At 33.6% G+C, this 22072-nt stretch overlaps 1 protein-coding gene across 2 annotated transcripts in view; it reads left to right on the forward strand.

Moving 5' to 3' along the window:
* Positions 1-22072, forward strand: part of LOC129234553 (myotubularin-related protein 9-like) — a 49999-nt gene that overhangs the window by 17464 nt on the left and 10463 nt on the right. For both annotated transcript variants that reach the window (XM_054868570.1, XM_054868571.1), the window contains exons 5-9: positions 1698-1826; positions 3277-3433; positions 3606-3710; positions 7234-7359; positions 11539-11786. In XM_054868570.1, coding sequence (XP_054724545.1) covers positions 1698-1826; positions 3277-3433; positions 3606-3710; positions 7234-7359; positions 11539-11786 — 765 coding nt within the window. The remainder of the gene's footprint in view (positions 1-1697; positions 1827-3276; positions 3434-3605; positions 3711-7233; positions 7360-11538; positions 11787-22072) is intronic.

Genomic DNA, 22072 nt, shown 5'->3' on the forward strand with positions numbered 1-22072 from the left:
CAAAGGAATCTGACTGCAATGAGGTGGTCCTGGGCTCGAAGCCCAGCTCTGGCATGGATGTACTTTCTCTCTCCTGTCCTTGTCCTTCCTTTTTGTGAATGTGTTGTTGTGCTGTGAATGGTTGCTACCCTATAAACGGATCCCTATGGCATGTGTGTGTACTGTGGAAGTCGGACATAACACCAAATTACGGTACAGTTAGAAAAGTGAAGCAGCTCACCCCAAATTGCCAGCAATCAGTTCAGAGAAACTTAAGAAATTCTACATCAGCAATGCTCGCTCAATCTGTGTCTCATTGATTGCATGCATCCCTCTGAATCATTCAAGTGTAACTTGACATCTTTTAAAAAGCTTTTCAAAAAGCTATCATTTAGAGCATTTTACTATGCTCTAAATTTATGTAAAATACACATAAAGGTATAACTTACCTCAAAGTTAAACTTCCAAAAAAAAAAAAAAAAATGGAAGAATGAAAAACATGGTTGTTTCAATTTATCGCAGAGGGCAAGATTTATAGAGTGAATAGGAGCAGTAAAATTGCACATCAAAAATAACTGGAAGGTGAAATTCATATCCAAATGTTTTTAGCAACCTTACACTTGACAAGTAAAACTAGATGAAGCCAGTTTTTCACATTTGCAGCCTGCTGGAGAGGAAAAGGTAAGACCTCTAAACTTTAAAAGCCTGTTTTTTTAGTGTCATTTTCAAATGATGATGCCTGCACATTTGTTTCGAATTATGTGAAACAAGCAATGTTTTGTTTCCTTTTATCCTGTACTAGCTGCATTGTCCAGGGTTGCACAGTCTACTTCAAAAATATACATATATTCGGCATTAAAAGCATTTTATATAATGGTATAAATTTTCCCGTTTTCATTACATTTCTTATTGCTGCTCCACTCATATTAGTGAAAGGGCGATGTTTTATAGCCTATAGCCTTCCTCAATGAATGGACTATTCAACACGAAAAAATTTTCAATTCAAACCAGAAGTTCCTGAGATTAGTGCGTTCAAACAAACTCTACAGCTTTATATTATTAGTATAGATTTTCTTTTAACTCAATTGACCCTACTTGTTTTTGAAGACTTGTCTTGGTTATGAAGATAAGCAGCAAGCAGGGCCGCCGATAACCAAGGCAGGCCCCTTGTCAGTTTGATCAGAGGTCCCTTCGCCACCCCCTATAACTTGATAAATTTGTACTCCTATTCAGAACCGGGCCCCTAGTTTCGAACTAGGCTGACATGGCCTCTCGTATACTCTGGCACCAAGCAAAGACGCGTCAAACTAAAGTTTTGGGAAGGCAGAATTTCTCAATTTGCCGAAGGGAACTCCAAGATTTGCCCAATTATAAAATGTAGATGTGCACACATCTAATAAAAAGAGATATTTCGGCATTTAAAAATTGAAATATTGCACTTATGTCTCCAAATTGACAAATCATTGGACAAAATTTGCCAAATAAGGGCATTTTTTGGGAGGTTTCAGTGACCTGCCGTCAAAGCATCCCCCCTGGCACCAAGTCATGAATCACCGTTCTTTAAAATTTCCTGTAAATGCTTTGTGTTGACAAAATATTAATGTAGAAGTTAATAGTTTTAGTTTTTGCTCATATTTTTTTTCTGCTATCAATGCTAATATGTTTTAATCTTATTGTTTAATTATTTATTACTGTTGTTATTTTTGCATTTTGCTCAGGTTTGTCCTACTTATCCACAATTGGTTATTGTACCGAAAAGTATTGACGATGAAACTCTGAAAGTAGTTGCTGGTTTTCGTCAATTTGGTAGATTTCCAATCCTTAGTTATTACCATAAGGAAAATAAGGTAATTTTTCTTTTTTTCATTTTAAATACTGACTAGTTTTGCATTTTAAATATTGCTATGTCTAACTATTTTTCATTATTGAGTTTAAAATTGTTCAAAGGGTAAAAATGTCTTGTTGAAAACTAACTATTACTGTACTTCTAAAGCAATATACCATTGAACTCAGGTGCCCAATCTGAGAAAGAAATAAACAAACATTTTTAATTAAAGTTACTCATGAAAAACATACCAGAAAGTAATTCTGTTCCAGTTTTCACAGATCATGCTATTTAAAATTCAGTAAAAAAAAAACACCTTAAGAAATTATGATAATTAAAATAAATGAAAAGAAATTGAAAAAATTTTAGAAGGTACAGTAAAAACCCTCTAATGGGAACACTAACAGGACAATTTTTCTTGTCCGCAATAGATGGGTGTCCGCAGGACAGTGGTTTAATAATGTTATTTGCTTTGGAATTGAGGAATTAAAAAACTTTCTGCATAATAGGGTATCCATTAGGAGGGGTTTTACTGTATGTAGAAGTTGAAATGTGTGCAACTTATTATTGTACTCATGTACTGCTCAAAAGCGTAATGGCAACAGTTGGAAATGAAGAAAAAGTATATTAAGGCAGTATGGAGGATTTTGAAGGGAACTTTACGCATATCACATCGCCTTGCGTACATTGCCGAAACTGCCACTCAAAGTTCTGCTCAAATAACGCTCGATAACGGCCAGCTGTGAATGTAAAGATGACTTTTGTTGAGAGTTAATAAGTTGATAAGTGGTCAATGCTAAATGTGAGGTCCCAATATTGCTTAAGCTAATAAATGTACACCCAGTGTCTTCTGCAGGAATGTTCTTCCATGGCGATATCGAAAGCCTGATATGCAAGTTGAATTGGGCCAGAGAGCGAAATGTATGGTTGGAAGTTTGAGCTGTGTGACCCGTGAAAATAGTAGTGGGCTTTGGAATTTGGTGCTGCTGGCAGATTCTCAAAACGTCCATGCTAGAGATGTGAAGCGAGGCGGTTCCTCGTATTGGTTCCCTTTTTACGGCATTTGGATATTTTGCATTTCGTGCTTTCTTTCAAAAGATTCCCCATCTGTTGTGTGAACTTTTAAGGACTTACGTAAGATCTTTAATTTTGTGCAATAGTGTTACTTTGTCGTGTTATTCGACGCTATTTTAACATGTGTAAAGTTCAGTTATAATACTCAAATGTATTTTAACTTGTAATCATTACTATTGCGTGATTTTAGTAATCTAGGGAGAGGGTATTTTTAAATTTTATAAAAGTTATATTGTTGCAATCTTAATTGTGTAATGAAGCTGCATCTTAACCATGCCACCTCGTCAAAATAAAGCTGTTTCTTTCTTTAAAGAATTGTCATAACTAACTTGAACCTGTTTTTTCTCCTGCTGTGCATATGACAGTCCACTCATTTCATTTATCTTCCTTTGCTCTAGGCAGCTTTGTTACGAAGTAGTCAGCCAATGGTGGGTGCCAATAATAAACGTTGCAAAGAAGATGAACGTTTACTGAATATTGTTTTAGGATCTGGGAAGAAAGGGTACATCATTGATACTCGATCTCAGAACATTGCTCTCTTAGCGAGAACTAAAGGTATAAGTACAATTATAAAGTTTGTGCTTTTAGTTTGCCTCTGTCATTCAAAAAATTTTATTTTGGTCCTTACTTGGAATTTTAGTTTAGTTTGTGCCTTAAAACTAACATCAGTCATATTTTTTGCATGTTGATATTTTTTTATATTTAATTTGACCCTTTTATTTTCTAGGAGGTGGATTTGAACCAGATGTTAATTACCCTCTGTGGAAGCGCATGCATAAACCTATTGATAGATATTTTAATCTTTTAGAATCTTTAACCAAATTAGTTGAAGGCAAGTTATTGTTTGTTAATACTTTTGAAAAAATGAAATAAGCATAAAAAAAGCACATTTTGAAAATTTTCTCTCAAAATAGATTAAATAATTAGTTTTATATCATGAGCACTAACAAGATGTGCGTTACTTTCCTTTAACAGGGGTGCCCCCCTTAGAGCAAGGTGCGCTCCCATCCCTAAATATCACAAAGACCCCCTCAAAAAGCAAGAGCCCTCCCCCCCCCCAAAAAATGAGAAAAATACCCATACAAACAATGCCCCTAAAAATTCCAATGGTGTGGTGTGTACTATGACCCTCTCACCACAGGTGGACACCCCTGCCTTTAGGAATTGTGCTAAATGTTTTCTCACGTAGGAAAGTTTTGAATGATAAAATGAATATGTAAAAATAAATGATTAGCTTAATTCCATGTTATTTAATTCATATTTAAAGTATGATGCATGCATACAGTTCAAAAAATAAAGGCAGGATATCTTCATTTCTTTATTATCAGATGGAATAGTTTTAGACAATGTTATCAATGCCAATCATTTATGTGATATTTGTATTATGTAAGTAACGGGTAAACATTGTGAGGCAATTAGTCTGATTCTTTTGCTCCTCGGATTTAACTGCACTTTAATTATCCCAAAAGCAGATAACTCACCCTTTTTCATTATTTTATTTCTCCAATACTAAAAACCTGCTTAGTGTAACCTAGATTTGTTTTGTGTTTCTAACGTGAATTTTGATATGGAGCAGTTACTCCCAAATGGGTACATGAATCTTATAAGGGTCTATTCTCGTCTGCAGGGGCGTGCACAGAAATTTTGGGGCCCGTCACAAATGACTTTTACAGTCCCCCTTTATATTGTTTACTCTTACGTCTGTACATATATTTCACCCCTCATTGTAAAATCTCAGGCTCCCTTTAGGCCCTGTGCCAGGGCCAACAGGTGTTCCTTCTCTCCCCCCCCCCCCCACCACCACTGTGCATGATCATTCCCATCTGCAAGGAATCCATGCAAAGATGAAAACATTGGGAATGCAAATAAAGGTCAACGGTTAGTGGTAATTTGCTTTTGGGGATCCAGGCCTGGATCCCCAAAATTATGTATGTAATGGGTAAACATTTTAAGGCAATCAGTCCAATTCTTTTGCTCCTCAGATTTAACTGCACTTTAATTATCCCAAAAGCAGATAACACCCTTTTACATTATTTTATTTCTCCTATACTACAAACCTGTTTAGAGTAACCTAGATTTGTTTTGTGTTTCTAACGTGAATTTTGATATATAGCAGTGACTCCCAAATGGGTACATGAATCTTATAAGGGCGAAGACATCTCAACAGTGCCAACTAACCCCTGATTCGGGGTTATTTGGCATAGGTAGTGGGGTTAGTCGGCATATAATGTGAGGCGAGCGTTCCTACTTGTCTTTATGTAAGGTGCAGTTAGAAATAATGCTAATGTGCTCAAAATTGAACATTGTATGTGTCAAAAAAGAAAAAAAAAACAAATTTTTAAGTACACAGAAAGTATATTGACAAAAGTGTACAAATCTTAAATAGTCAAAATCAAATCATCCAGTCTCAGCACCACTGTTTCTGCAGATTTTCTGCAACGCTGTTTCTACAGATTTTCTGCAGAAATTTGACTGAAATTTGCTGAATTTCTGCAGAAAATTTATTTGTTTTCCTCTCACATTTGAACAGAATTGTTCTGCAGCTCAGGCATCCGTTCTGCGACGTACGTCGCAAATTTAGTAGTATTCTGCTTTGGGTGTAAGACCTTATTTTCTGTACATAAAAAAAATATTTGCTGACTAGTAAGTAAAGCTTCTAAATGTGTTCTGGGTTTTACTATAATATTTTTTAAACTAAAAGTTAACAGGGTTAAACGTACAATTGATAGATTTTTTTTCACTTTGTATTTCCTGATATTAGAATTTTTTCTTAAAGTTGTGTTTTCCAGTGAGTTCTCAAAGAAAAAAATTGTAATTAAACACTGCTCTTAATCATTTAATAATATATTGACCAGTTAGAAGATCTTTCAATTTATTTTCCTAGTTTCAAAAAGTTTTATTCATTATTCAGTGAATGAATTAAACTTGCAACTTTCAAGCTGCACATAACAAATAAAACTAGCATCTATTTCACTAAGTATGATACTCTTTTTTGTTACGCCAAAGTTTGTTAAGTGTTTAAATTTTGGTCAGTATTTGGTCAGTTATTAGTCAGTATTGGTCAGTGTTTTATAAATTTTGGTGAATAAAGTCAGTATTTTTGTCCCTCCAAACAGTTTTACCCCCTGTGTCAATAAATTTCAATGTGAGTATCCTAGAGACCTTGAATGTTCTAGTGTCTTGAACTAGTGCTGTAACCACTCTGTACCCTATGTACTCTCAATAGAAAAACTAGAAGAATAATATCAGTTGAATGACAATCTGCCTTTTGGAACAGTATGTGGTGAAAATTAGAGAGCTACCTTGAAATTCTTCAAATTCCCTGGCGTGCTCACAATGAAATTTATTAATGTGAGTAGTTTTCTTAAAGACTTCATAAATGGTTTTAATGTATATTTGTACAGTAGCAAATTTACCATGTTGCAATAGGGAGGGACCCCAAAGGGGATCCAAAAAGGCATATGAGCAATATTTAGATATTTCGGTTCATCTGTAAAGGGTCCCCAGTCTTGTAAATCTGCCTCTGTATTTAAACAAGGTAGTCCCAAATTGTTTTAGTTTTTGTACAACAAATTCTTACTATCAGCAAAAGACTTGATGACCATCTTGATTTTTTTTTTTTTTTTTTTTTGACCATTTGTGTTAATTATATTTTCAATTCATTCTTAGAAGTGTGACACGCCTTGAAGCTGTTCTCATTTTTTAAAATTATTCTTTCATTACTTTTTTCAAATAGTATTTTCTGGTAAAAATATTTTGTTTGCATTATGCTTTGAGGAGTTTTTTGTAGTTTAAAATGTTTTGAGGGAAAAGTGATTACTCTTTTGATTAGAGTAATATGCTTGTTCATTTTCTTTAAGTCTTTCTGAAATCTCTAAAGCTTATTTAACTTAAAAAATAATTGCATCATTTTAAGTTCAGTTACTAGCATCTGTCATTTTCAGCAATATTTTTTGAATGTATTGGGAGGGGCTCAAAATCTCTCCATTGAATTTCAATCGATGAACATTACATAAGAATAACTTCTTTTAAAAATTGTATAATGTCTGATCTAATGGTCATTTTGTTTCATTAATGATAATTAATAACATTAGCCACATGCCCTAACACATCTAGAATTTTCTCCTGTTAGAATAAGGTTTGGTCAAACGGATTTTATATGGTACACTCTAGGATTGGCAATATGGTTTAAAACTAGGGGCTGGCGGGGTTAACTCCTACTCATGCTAGCTGTACCTTCAACATTCATTCTGTTCTGCTTATCCATTGTCATATCAGGGTTTTGAATTTAATCAATAATGCATAAACTTATTAATGTGAAAATTTTATAATGTAAATCTTTTCTTTCTATGCAGCTTGCAATGATAACTCCTGTAGTGTGGATAAGTGGCTTTCTCGTTTGGAATCATCTGGGTGGCTGACTAATGTGAAGGATGTGTTAACGTGTGCTTGTTTAGTTGCTCAGTGTTTAGAGCAAGATAGTAAGTTTAACATTGTTTAAGTTAATTGATTTTTAGTGTACATTATTAGCTTGCTTTTAATGTTGCTTTTTCTTTCATTTCACTTTGGCCTTTACTCTTGCAAAAAACAAATACTTGAGAGGACTAATCATATGATGAATGAAAGGCACATCTTGAGTGAAAATTAGGGATGCACCGATTAATCTGCAGTATTGGTTCATAATCAGCAAGAGCGTGAAATATTAAACTGATAGATTGGTTTCCGTTACTCTCTTTTTCAGTTTATAAGATATCATACCATTGAAACATTTTGTAAATTTCCTGTGACAGTTATTTATGAACAAAACAGCATTCTCCCCCTCTTTATTTATTAATTTATTTATTTTTTGACTCTGAATTTCCTTTTTTAAAGATTAAAGATTTTACTTCGGAAATATTTAGTTCATAAAATATATAACTTGTTCAAACCACCATCAAAACCTACATCCGTAGGGGAGACTGGGGCAAGATGACGAATGCCTTAATTTTTCCGTTTCCCATTCGATAACAGCATCAACTGGATACTACTGGCTCTCCTATCTGCTGTCCGCTCAGAAATAGTATAGAGATGCTAAAATTGCCATATTTGTGTTAATTCTAAAGCTCTGATTGTTTATCGTTGCCCCGTTATAACTTTTATGCATATGTAAATAAGCTCTACTACAGATACAGTTAAAATTTCCCATGCCTCTTTAGTATTTATAAGTAACTTAGTTCAAATACCACCTATTACCATCAATAAATGTCAATTAATCGCCTTCCTTTATGGCAATGGAGAAGAATCTGTTCAAATAGGCAGTTTGGGGCACGATGACGAGCTAAAACGCGGGGTAAGATGACAAGCTTGTTGATGATGAAACTGAGAATATGAGTGCTAATCCTCAGACCTTGGTAGTCAACATATAAACCCTCCAAACAAAGCAGAGCTTGTGGCAAATGCTGATTCCGCTGCTGCACCAAAGAAGGCTGCTAATGTTTCTGATTTCAATGCATTGCCAGCAACACAATGTGAGGGGAAAAAAGGGGAAAAGCAGAAAACTGAGCTCAAACATTTTTACAAACACACCTATCAAGGAAATGTCAGAACAAGGAGCAAAGCAGAAGGGGAAAAAAGGAATATTTAAAAAAAAAAAAAATAGGGAAAATAAGCTCGTGAAGCTAAAAAGGAGTAGAAAACTCAATCTAAGTTCCTGTAGATCCAAATCTATACAAATCAAGTCAAGCAATCCAGTTGCAGCAACTTTAAAGGATGATGTTATAATATGCCCTGCTTATCCAGAGGAATATTGCAACCATCTAACAGAAGAATGGATCCAGTGCTGTAAAAGCCAAGAATGGAGGCATGAGGAATGTTCCACTTATGAAAATAGCATTTTTATTTGTGTCTACTAGCCGCCTTCGGCGACCAGCTGGTCCACCTTTTTACGCAATTCGCCTTTTGCGCCAGGATTGCCGCCTTCAGCGGCTGCGTACACAATTTAGCGACGGTATTTATCAATGGTTTTCTCTATATATCAATATTATCATTCGCCTTTTTACGCCAATGTTGACTTTTTCGGTGGTTGCTTAAAAAAATTGTCAATGTTATTAATCAATCTTTTTCTCTATACATCAAAATTATCATTCGCCTTTTTACGCCAAGGTTGCCGCCATCGGCGGCTGCTTAAATAAATTTTGTGTTGAATAAAGTATTTTCTAGATCAACCTCCTGTTATGTCCTTTGGCATATTTTTAAGGGGGGAAGGGAGGCACAAAGGGCATACTCTTCATGCAAATTTTGTCGGAAAATAACAAAAAGCATTTCCACTTTTATGTGAAAGCATTGTTTTTTCAAAGTCATGGTGTGTGTTTGTGTGTGGGTGGGGGATTGATCCCCCGTTGAAGTTCCTCCATTTCTTACTGTCCATCTACTGTATCCACCTCTATATTTGTCCACCTTTCATTCTCTCTAACTATCTATCTATACGATCCATGCATATCTACCTCTGATAGTAATTAACAATCCTTTCTATGTAAAAAAAAAACATTTTTTGCCCATTTAATATCATCTCTCTATCTATCAAACATAACCACCAATCCCTACAAAAATCATGCAAAAAACCGGGGGCTTTATTTATTTACTTAAAATTTAAGGGGGGAGGGGAGGCACAAAGGGCATACTCTTCATGCAAATTTTGTCGGAAAATAACAAAAAGCATTTCCACTTTTATGTGAAAGCATTGTTTTTTCAAAGTCATGGTGTGTGTTTGTGTGTGGGTGGGGGACTATTGATCCCCCGTTGAAGTTCCTCTATTTCTTACTGTCCATCTACTGTATCCACCTCTATATTTGTCCACCTTTCTTTCTCTCTAACTATCTATCTATACGATCCATGCATATCTACCTCTGATAGTAATTAACAATCCTTTCTATGTAAAAAAAAACATTTTTTGCCCACTTAATATCATCTCTCTATCTATCAAACATAACCACCAATCCCTACAAAAATCATGCAAAAAAGCGCGGTCTTTATTCATTTACTTAAAATTACACGCAAAGAAAAAAGGCTCTATGTTCCCTGTAGTGTGCAAAAAGCAGCGCTTGCAAATGATAAAAAAATCACCACTTTTATTGAATTAAAATGCGCAAAAATATTTGACCAAAAATAAATATAGCAAACAGTTCAGAAAAAAAAAGTTGGAAAAATAAAGATATGAAATCGCTGAACGTTAACAAAAAAAAAGTGAAGAGAAAGCAAACGATTTCAGTTAGGTCACGTGATGAGGAAGTGCGGAACTCAGCCGGCAATGCTTACAGGTCGCGTCCTGTTCTGCATTTAAAAAATTGTAAAAAAAAAAACTTTTGCGTATTTTTAAAAACTTTTTTCTTCTGAAGGGGGCGGAATGTTTTTACTATTACCAACTAAAATTTTGGAATTGAGGGCTCAATACTTTTTGAAGGATGGGTTTCGAAAAAAACTAAACCCAGAAAAAAATGCGAAATAAAGGTTTTTTCAAATTTATAAAAAATACAAAAATTGCTCTATCTTCAAAATTTTTTCATTCATCATATTTAAAATTAATTTTCCTATACTATAGTACAAAAAATACTTGTGTGGTGCGATTAGTTTGGGGTCTGAGGTAAAAAGTACTAAAAAGTGCAAAAAAACACATAAAACATTAAATAACTTTTTTCTAATTAAAATATAAAAAATCGAAGCCCGAGGTGCACATCTTCAGCAAAAGCTGCACCAGTATACCAAATTTCATCTTTCTAGGCCTTACAGTTTTCCCGGGAAGCGCGCCACACACACACACACACACAAACATCTTATTTTATTATATGTATAGATTGTTTGCTGCACAGCTTAATACTTCAACATTACTCTATAATGTATTACGCTTAATTGGATACTTTGTAAAATGTACAAACACAGTTATCATTTGTTAAACTAGGTAACATATTCAAAACACAAAATATGTTCAACCTTTTTCAGTGTTGTCATCTTGCCCCAACGTGAAAGTCATCTTGCCCCAGTTATGGAGCAAGATGACTATTTGTTAAGGTTATGAAAAAATAAAAATATCCTTCATTATTTTCGTTCGAAAAATTAAATAGTAATAAATTTAATACTACAAAAGACTACTCTAACAGCTCATGTAAAATTAATTTTACTACCCTTAAAAATAAATTAATAAACAAGGAGAATTGTTAACATAGTCATCTTGCCCCGGTATCCCCTATACCTAATTTCATGCTTCTAAGCCTTACTGTTTTTGCAGAAGCGTTCCACACGCAAACTGTAGATAAAGCATACCACACCCCTTGCAAGTACTTTATATATAGATTGTTTTCTCAAAAGTTAGAAAATATGATAACTGCTTCTTTAAATAGATGAGGGCTGTCTTAAAAAGTTAACAAAAAATACTAGCCCTTATTCAAAGGAATTTCAGCAACATTGTATTAAGGCATGCTATGATTCATTTAGGCATGCATTTCCATCAGTCTTATAGCTATGTTGTGGAGCATGAGAATTTGATCTTTTGAAATGTGATATTGCATCTGTTTTTTCATCTGATAATTCTTTTTTGTGTTGATCTTGTCTCTGTACCAATTATTTTAACTTTTAACTATCACAGCACTAGTTAAAATATTTTGATTAACTCATTAATATTATGATAGGCTCATCTGTCCTTGTTCATGGAGCTGAGGGTACAGATGCCACTTTAACTGTGTGTGCTTTAACGCAAATAATTTTGAACCCTGACTGTCGTACTGTTCATGGATTTGAGGCACTTATAGAAAGAGAATTTCTTCAAGCCGGACATCCCTTCAGTACAAGGTGCCAATGTGGTGCATATGCTTCTGCTAATTCAAGAAGCAGAGATCAGAGTCCTACTTTCTTAATGTTTCTTGATTGTGTACACCAGGTATCTTGATTTTTGATTAAATTTGGCATGTAATTTGTGTTTATAGATTCAGCTTGCTTTATATTTAAGCACAAGATATGTTATTAATGATATTGAATGCACTTCTTTTGTATACAATACAATAGGATTCAACATAAATAATGCATTTCTTGCATATAGTAGTTTCATTATAGTTTCTGGATAGTTCTTTTATATAGGGTAAGAGCTCCACTAGTCGGCCACAAGGACATAAAACTGCTTCTAAATAGAATATATATAACTCAAAATCGGATATGATGCATTCCCACATTCTTTTACCAGTCCGCAATTGTCATTCGATGACAATAAAGTTGTAAATATTTTTTATTAAGTAATAATGAGTCATTTTATTTTAAATGGTGTGCCCATCATCCTAGTTGACGATTCTGCTTATTTCTTTGTTAAGAAGACATATCATCTTTAAATGTTAAGTACCCTTCCTTTTTCAGGTCTATTGTAAATTTCCTTTTACTTATGTTTTAATAGATTGTATAACATAACATTTCAATTAAAAAATAAACTTCTTCTTCAACTCGATTATTTTTAGAGGGGTGGCCGACCACTGGGTACTGAATTCTTATGCATTTCCGATAATCATCCATGGCAGATTGACTACTGGTTCTATACAGTTTGGTTGATCTACCCAATAGTCGACTGCGTACTTCCATTTGATTTTCTAATGTTCATCAAATAGTAATTAAAATAAAGTATTGATGCAGCAGCAGTTTAGCTGTTTTGAGTAAAAATTTCCTTTCTAAAGCTATTTGTTCAAAAGAAAATGTTTAAATTTTGTGCCTTAGCTTTTTTTTTGACAGAAAGAGTTGTTTCATCATTTTACCGCTTCTAATGTTGATTTTAGTTTAGAATTCTCTAAAACAGGGTTGAAAATATGTTGTGAATTCAGTTCGTCTTTGCGTTTAGAATATAAGTCCTAATACTCAACTTGTTATTACCAAATGGTAATTTATCGGGGTTTTTTAAAAGTCAAGTCATGACATGTTGATGAAATTGATAAAAAAGAAAGGATCTGATTGCAGTTAGTATTTAATAGGCAATGAATAAACATTCCCAGTGTTAAGAATTAAGATGTAATACTTCAATAGTTACATTAGCTCAAATCATTGCTCATTTTGCTAAACTACTTGCTTCACCAAAGGTTCAAGATACCTGTATTCCATTTAGACTAATTATTCCAAATGTTGGTACCACTTCTTATTACTGCTTCTAACCAAATATTTAATAAATTGGGTTTTCTTTACAAGGAAATCAAAATTTACTTCTTGTTCAAAAGTATGCCCAATATGTTTTAAAATAACATTCTTTAAAAGTTGCATTACGTTGCTATCCACTCTATTGTAGTTTATTCAATGTTTACTAATGTTCTTGTTGAAAGCTGTAAACTTATCTTCATGACATCCCCCATTTCTCAATTTCAATGTATCCACATATAGACCAGTCATCTGGACCATAAGTGGGGGGGGGGAGCAATTGACCCTCTGTATTTTCAAAACATAATTTAAATAGGCATTTTTGCTTTTATTTTGATGCTTTTTTCTTATAAAATACATTGAATTCATACTCTTTGCTCCCCCCCTCCCCCGAGAACATTAAAATATGGACCTGCCAACATAATTCATCTTACTCCTGTTTGTTCACAAACAAAGTACCTTTTTCTAATAAATTTTGTTTTAGATGTGCCTACAATTGCCAATCTTTTAAGGACTTTTTGAACGGATTTTTACTTGCTTTGTTTTGAGGTGAAATTGTTTCCAAAACTACAGTTTTAATTTTATGTTCCGTATGTTGAAGTTTCTTTCTAATGTACATGGACCAAACAAGTGTCAATTGTATTGATCATTAATTCACTCTTTTTCGATCATGAATTTTATGAACTCTTTTATTCAGTCTTTATTTTAGCATACACAGTTAAAACTTTTTACACTAGGAGCGGGGAGGGCGAATCTACATTCTCATGTTTTCAAAATTCCTTTCCCAAAAAACCTGGGTCTTTTCCATTTTTTAATTTCTATTTTTGCAGTATATGATACTACATTAGTAAGTGATGTAGAAGATAAATAATTGAACAAAATATTGCATGTGATGCATATCCAAACTGGTTGCAAATTGAAAAATAATATAAATATAAATGTTACGAAGGCATCAAGAATGCAGAATTTTTTCGCAATTATTGGAATAATTAATTTTGTGTGCACAATGCTGTGCTGTAAGTTTTGCTTTAAGTTTTGTTTAAATTTATTTACTCATATCCAAGGGCCTATATAAGAGAGGGGCTGAGGGGGCCCCGGCCCCCTCCAAAATCTGGAAAAAAAAGTAAGGTAAAGGTAGCTATTTTTGGTTTTAGTGGCTCACAAACAATTTTTAAAGTTTTAACTACGAAAATAAATAAATAAATATGATAGTGATAATAATCACAATACGTTAGATCAGAGATTTCTGAACTGGGTGCCGCAGGAAGAGATGAGGGGGTCCATGGTAATCTTTATTATTATTATTGCAAATAATAAAGCTGAAAGTCTTGATCTCTGTCTGGATGTCTGTGACGAGCATAGCACATTTTCATGAAATTTGGCACAAAATTAGTGTATAGCATGGGGGTGTGCACCTCGAAGTGATTTTTCGAAAATGCAGTTTTGTTCTTTTTCTATTCCCTTTTAAGAACATTTTACCGAGCAAATTATCCTAGCATCGACGAGTAAATTACCAAATTATCATTACGTGGAACTGTAACATTGCGAGCAAATTAACATGGCAAATTGGAGAGAAATTCATCATTCATTATTTGTAAATATACAGACGAACGGAATTACCTTTTAATTTTTCTACTACAGGCAAAGCCGTGCGGGTATCGTTAGTATGTATATAAAACTAGATTAATATGCCGTGAGAAAATTCTGCAGTGAGAAAATTCAAATTCTTCAAAAGGTGCCACAAAGTTTGACCTGTACTCCTTACTCAAGAAAAAATCTCGTCTTGGAAAAGCGAAGTTATTTTAACAGAAAGTAAAGCAAATAATGTTGGTCAAAAATCTCATTACTTTCAAAAAGAAGTCTTTAAATTAAAATGTTTTTCACAGATGCAGTTTATTGCTTAGCGAAGTAAGTTCCGTTCCCTTTCTCCCCTCTCCTCTCCCCCATTTTTTTCTTCCTCATCAGTCTAAACAGAAGGCTCTTCAAAAATTTTCTCTTCTTAACTCTCAAGAAGCTGCAAGTCCGCTGCAAGAAATTTAAAAGAAGTTTTAATTGTTTGGTTGAAGTACTAATAATGGAAATTGATGTTCTGAAAATGCATTTATTTATGCATTTTTCGGACATTTCTGGAGAAGGATCCCCAAACCAACCCCTATTCACTAAGGTTAATTCCAAAAATAGACTAAAATTTTTGCCTTTAAGATTTCAATTTTGAAAAGTTTTGGAGGAAGATCCCTAAAACCGCTCTTTACCTCAAACGTTGCCAAGATGACCTGAAATTGCGTTTTACCTTTCAGGGAAGGATTCTCAAACTGTTCCTTTCCAAAGATTGCCTGATGTAGAGGAAAAAATCTGAATTACTTTTGAAAAGAACCTTAAAATAAAAATTTCAAAAGTTACTGACTATTGATCAGGTAATTACGTCCAACATTCTTATTTCTCTTTTACCCCTTCCGCCCCATTTCCCTCCCCCCCCTAATCCGTCTAAAAATAAAAAAGTCTTCAAAAGGCTTCACTTCGCAAGATCCTTTCACCCACTAAAACAACTTAAAGAGCTTCTCAAACCTCGTTTTCAGGGCTTTAATGTTGAAAAAATTCCAGGAGACAATTACCTAACAAATTGCCTTCTGAAAGCATCGAAAATCGTTTAAGATTGCTTTTATGGAGCTTCAATTTCAAAAAATGACCGAAACCCAAACATTACCAAGTATGGTCCACTGTCGCGCTTTTAAGAATTCAGTTACAAAAAAATTTCGGACGAGGGACTGACTGCTCCCGTAAGAATATCTCTTCAAAACTTCGTTTTTCAGGACTTTAATTGCTTTTTTGCGGAGTGCCCCAGAACCGCCCTGCCCGTAAAATCATCGAAGTTAGAAACTGCGTTTTTAGAACTTCAATTTCCAAAAATTGGGAGGAGGGGTGATGGATTTTGCTCCATTTTTTAAAAAAAATCAATCAGGGGCAACTTCAGAAAGTCCCGTTCTTCTCATTGCACTAACGTGAACAAATATGGCCTATAATGGCATTTTAAAGATTTCAATTTCTTAAAATTTCTGCAACCCCCCCCCCCCCCCCCCAAAGTTTTTCTCTCATAGCATTACCACAATTCCAAAAAAATTCCGTTGGAGGACCCCGGACCTACTTTTAAAGAGTGTAAGAATTTTTTAAGAGTGCCTTCCTAAAACTATTTTTTGGTTGCGCAATTGTATGACAGCATGAAGAGGACTTGACAGTATGAATGAAGTCCTTTCCCTGCTTCAAAAAAATGAGAAGATCAAGGCACTGTTACTTCTCCCTCAAAAAAATTGAAATTACAAAAGAAAAGAAAAAAAAGTGGGGGGGGGGGGAGCTAATCTTAGTTGTTTGGGCCCCCTCCAAAATAAAAACATATATAGGCCACTGCTCATATTCCATAAAAGCAGTGGTTGAAAGTAGCTTGCTACAAGTAGCGACGCTACTGTAGTAGCTACATTTTTAGTAGTTTGTAGTGTAGCATGCTACAAAAAATGGAGTTTGTAGCGATTTCTGAAAACTACTTTTAAATAAAGGCAAAAAAAAAAAAAAAAGTAAATAAATAAAACGAGGATTCAAACTATCTGACTCGTGCAAGTCTTACGCGTGTAAAACTTGAACTAATCAGATTCCCAAAACTCTGAAAAATACGAGCTGACATCAGACATATTTTGATGCCATATGTTCTATCTGTTAGATGCCATTAGTGTGTTTGGCATCGAAACATTCACATTTCCCCAACATTTGCCTTCAATAGAGCATTGCTTAGAAAGAAAAGAATTAGCGATAACTGCCAATTAGTATCCTGTTTGTGTTTTCTGTCAGCAGAGAATGTCCCGTGGATGAACATTTTGGATTTTAATGAGATTATTGAGCCTGTATCCTCCTAATATGGAAGCTACTGTAAATGTTATGGAAGAGGATGACACTGAACTGCCCCGGCTGTCTAACAATAAATATTACAGTGTCATAGAAATGTAGAAAAACATAAATGTTTCCGTTTCATGCAAAATTTGCTCGTTTAGCAAAAAGGTATGAATGTCATTCGCATTTACAGTTGAATCTCAACTTACGCAAGGGATGTGTTTCAAAAGTCCCTACTTAGTTTGAAATTTTGCGTTGAGGAGAAGAGTATCTATACGATTTTTTTTTACGAACATACCAATTATTTTAGACATTTGTAAACACCCCCTCAAACTATTTTAACCCACATTTCTTAACTTCATTCTTCCGAATTTAATGGTAGAGAACAGAAATTTTACTGTAGTTAAAAAGAAGCTGTGTTATTGAATAAAAATATGGTTAAGGTGCACAAAATCAATGAGAGAGAATGGCATAAAATGAAACAGTATGGTACGTATAGTATGTAGCAATAATCAAATGCAGCACTACTATAGTACTGTACAGTAGATACAGTAATTATATTCAACACACTTTTTAGTTGTTCAAGAATATCGAAAATCTTTAAATTTCTTTAGTTGTCAGAAACTTTCTATTATTCCTTTTAAAGCTTAAGATAAACAGCCCGCTTATGTGAAATAATGTTTCATCAACTTCATATTTAGAATGAAAACGATGCAGAGTGGTGTTTTGAAAATTAACAGAGCAATGTTTCGATTAGTACAGTGTAGGGTACTTTTGCTTTCAGTGATGCTAAAAGACAAGTCCATTCATGAAACTAATATTTAGTACCCAATAAAGGAGGTGATACCTAAGCCTTGTGATTCCCTTCCGAAAATTGTCGTGTTACGGGATGAGGAATTCGCGTTAGCTCCAAAATTGGTTACTCGAGAAAAGCTCGCTAGTTAGCCATTTTAGTCGACACTTGCACATTGAAGCAAAGTAAGCATTTTTAGTTATGTTTCATATTTCAGATATTTATTAACATTCGATTACAAATACTCGTACCGTTTGGGATATTTTTGAAATTTTTTCTTTTTTACTATTTGAGTGTTGATGTATCGACATGGTAAAAGTCAATTATTAAACATTGTAAGTTTTCAAAGTCATTTTTAAAATTGAAAAATGCTCTTATTTAATTTTATCAGTAACATAAGAAAGGAGATGGTATCCAGGCCCTAGCTTGAAACTCGAAATCTTTTTACTAGTACCTACAAAATATAAGTGCCTGTAAAATTAACTCCTATCATGAAAATTAAAGTTTTTCTCTTTTGTTTAAAAGATGTTTTTCACCATCTAAATCAATTTTGTGTACACATATGTAGGTATATAGAAAGTTTTAATCAAATTATGTCTGTACCTACTATTTACATTTTCAAGTAGCCGAGTTGCACTTCTTAAATGAAATATTCACTGCCAGAGAAGGATTAAAAACTTGAAGGTTGAATTCTTTCAACTATTTAAATCCTTTCTTGCAGCGACTCTAGTAAAAATCGTAAAAAATACATGAAATAGACCGCCAGCTCAGTCAATTCCAGCTGAGGACTGCTGTTTCATGCTTATTAGCACTCATCATCCCAGCGCAGAGGTGGAAAACATGTTTGGAATGACAAATTGGCTCAGTGAAGGAATGAAACAGTAAACAATTCTTAGTAATATTCCATTTTCAAAATGAGCCAATTTATTAATCCAAACCAGTTTTTCAATTTTTTCGTTCCATCCTGAGACGATGTGCAAGTGTATGCTTTTTATTTATTTATTTTTTAAAAAGTAGCAAAGTAACGACTACTTTTCAAAAGTAGTTTGTAGTTGCTACATTTTGAAAAAAGTAGTTGTAGTTAACTACATTTGTAATAAAGTAGTTGTAGTTGTAGTTCGCTACAAAAAAAAAAGTTTTTCCAACCACTACATTAGATCAATGAAAATGAAACGGCCGAATTACTGGGCTTATACATGGCCGAAAACTGGATGTCTATTCGCAACTCCAACGAACTATAGGGGGCACTGCAGTCACTGTCTAATGGCCGACTTAAAAACTAAAACAAACGCATGTGGTAACGAAGAAAATGCTAAAAGTGTTGTGATTTTTGTTCGTATGTATGATTTTTTCGCTTTATTTCATTTGAAAAGATTTTTCAAAGTCCTTTGGTTATTCTGACCCATATAGAAAGAGATTAGAAACCAAAAAGTATTACGAAAGTAAACAATTAATGCAGAACACACAGTAAGTTGTTCTGAAGCAGCCATTTTCACGATGTTGAATTCAGAATTCATAAATTTTTGGTTCGCTTCGAACGGCATTTTCATTTTGTACCGTTTTTTCTATACATTAGTACATATTAAGTTCAGTTTCGTGACATTTCCGGCATTTGTTGACATTTTTGTCACATAGTGCACATACGTGGCAGACTGTCAAGAGTAACGTTTAACACTAGATAATTTATTTCTATGACTATATGATTGGACATCCAAAGAAATCATGCATTTAATTCATTCGTCAGGGAAATTATTTACCTGATATGCGAAATCTTGTCAAGATACATTATTCTTTCACACAATTTTAAAACCATAACCCTATAAACAGATTTTTGGCGAACTTTTATTTTTTATTGTTCAAATTCTTAATGTTCTTTCTGGATTTTTCAATCTGTTCTGCGATAAATATTTTCAAGAAAATTTATTTGCATACTGTCTATTTCAGTAGGATACTGTAGTAACAAAGGTTATTTAAATCATTTATGTGGAATTAGATTAAGGAAAAGTGTCCAGTCAATGTTGTTAAGTTCGTTTTTTTTTTCATCGAATTGAAAAACTGATGTTTATTCAAATTCACTCAGAAAAAAATAAATAAAATGTGTACTCACAGTTTATATATGGTGGTACAGTGCAGAACCTTTTATCCGGGAACCAAAAAACCGAGAAACCAGAAAACCGGCAACCTTTTGCTGATTTTCCCTCCATTTTTTAAAAATACGTATTTTTGGCAATTTTCGAAAAACTAAGCTTTTTTTTTTTTTTTTGAAATACCCAAAAGAAAATGAGCAGTTTCTTAATAATACCATATTACTCATCTATAACTCGGAATATTTCCTTGAACTAAAAAGTACAAACGTAAGTCTGAAATTTTTTTGTTTTATTCCAACTAAAAACTAAAGAAATGAATATTGTCACATTATAATCCAATATTTTATTGAATGACCTTTAATTAAAACCGTTTAGAGCGGAAGTGACGTCGCTAAAGCGCGTGAAACGCCGCGATTCTCGAATTTTCCGGATAGTTGATGGTGGAATCTAGAAATCGTTAAACGCAAGACTGTAATAAGGCTGCAGGGACACATAAATTAAATTTCAATTGGTGTTAACTTAATGCAAAAGCAGTAGTTATCAATAATCGCTAACACCAAACCTTTACAAAAAAGTGAAAAAAAAAAGAAAAAAAAACCGTTCATGAAAAAAAAAATCTCTTATACACTATAGTAGAAGAATCGCACATTTACGTTCAAAAACTTGTTTATTGCCCTTCCCTTCATTCTCTTTCATTTTAAAACATCGAAAATTGGTGTTTTTCTTTCCTTTTAAAATGAGTGTGAGGGTCTCAGGTCTTATTAAATTACTTAAGTTTTTGGTGTTTAAATTATTCTTTCATTAGTAGTTTTTAATGTTTCGATATTGATAAGCATTTCTGAACTGTTTTCTTCTTATTTTAATACATATTACTATTTATTATAGTAATTTAAGTATTATAAACAATCGGCCAAAAACTCTTTTTAGCGATCCAGAAAACCGGGAAATTCAGCTATCCGGGATAGCTATGGTCCCGAACTTCCCGGATAATTGGTTCTCTACTGTAGTTTTCTTTTCAGTTGCTTGACCATTATTTCTTTTTACTTATCGAATTCTGTAATCTTACTATCATTTTATTCCACTCATGATAAAAATTAAAAATGGTTTAACTAAAAACGCGAAATCTCGCCAAGGCTACTTTGCTCGCACAATACTAACACTATAACCCTAAACAAATTTGGCGAAACCTTTCAGCTGAGAATAAAAGGAATAAAGTAAATTCTTTCTCGGTTAAACATTTTTCATTTTGTTCTACGATAATAAATTCAAGAAAATATTTTGCATACTGTCCATTCCAACTAAATGCTGCTGTAAAATATGATTAGTTAAATTAATTTAAGATTAAAAAAAACTCATATTCTTACAAATTCATACAAAACAATAAAAAGTTTTACCTGGTATAACGTTATCCAATTTTGTTAATCCAGAGTTTTCTTGTTTATGCTTCCACCATTTAATACTTTTTTGAAAGAAATAAGGAAAACTAACATTATTTTGAGAAGCTCGAGAATACTACTAAGGGACAAATTAATTTCTGTAGCTGAAAGCAAACTAAGACACATCGATTGCGTTAATAAATACTCAGAACAAACTGCCTGTGTTTACGTAAACACACACACGTGGAATGCAACGTGGCGGTGTTTTAGTTTCATTTGCAGTTTTGTAAATCACTGCAAGGTAGCGTATTCGAGCGCTGGAGTTCCGAATAGCAGACTACTGGAGCATTTTCTTGTACTTTAGGTTAGCTTTTAAAATAAAAATGTTTTTATTTCTGAAACAATTAAGTGAATCATTATCAGAAAGGTATAGACTAAAGCCTTACAATGTTTTTGTTGATGTACTGATTGCTAAAACTTATAGCTTGACAAAAAACAGCAATCGCTGTTTTACATGGCCGACTACTAGAGCTCTTACTCTAGTTTGTTTGTTTTACTCTAATTATTTATTATTTAACTCACACATGAAGAGTACTTACATCAGTTACTGCTAGTAAACATTGCTGACAAAAAAACCTAATATTTTTTAGCTTATAACTAATACCCTGGTACAAACTTGGGAAAGAAAATATGCTTGTCTTTGTTACATCATCAAAGCATGAAAATGAATTACATTGTAAACAACATCTCAAAGCTTGAAGGTAAAATTAGCTGCAAAAGGCAATTTAAAATTCATGATTTTAGATTAAGAATACTTTTCATCCCTCTTGATTTAAATTATGGCTTAGAAGACATTTTTTTCTGTTCTGATTATTTGTCTTGAGGCTGCCCAGCACCTACATTTGACACTTGCAGAGACCCTCGCACC

This window comes from Uloborus diversus, chromosome 1 (genome assembly GCF_026930045.1).
Source record: "Uloborus diversus isolate 005 chromosome 1, Udiv.v.3.1, whole genome shotgun sequence".
Lineage (NCBI taxonomy): Eukaryota > Metazoa > Arthropoda > Arachnida > Araneae > Uloboridae > Uloborus > Uloborus diversus.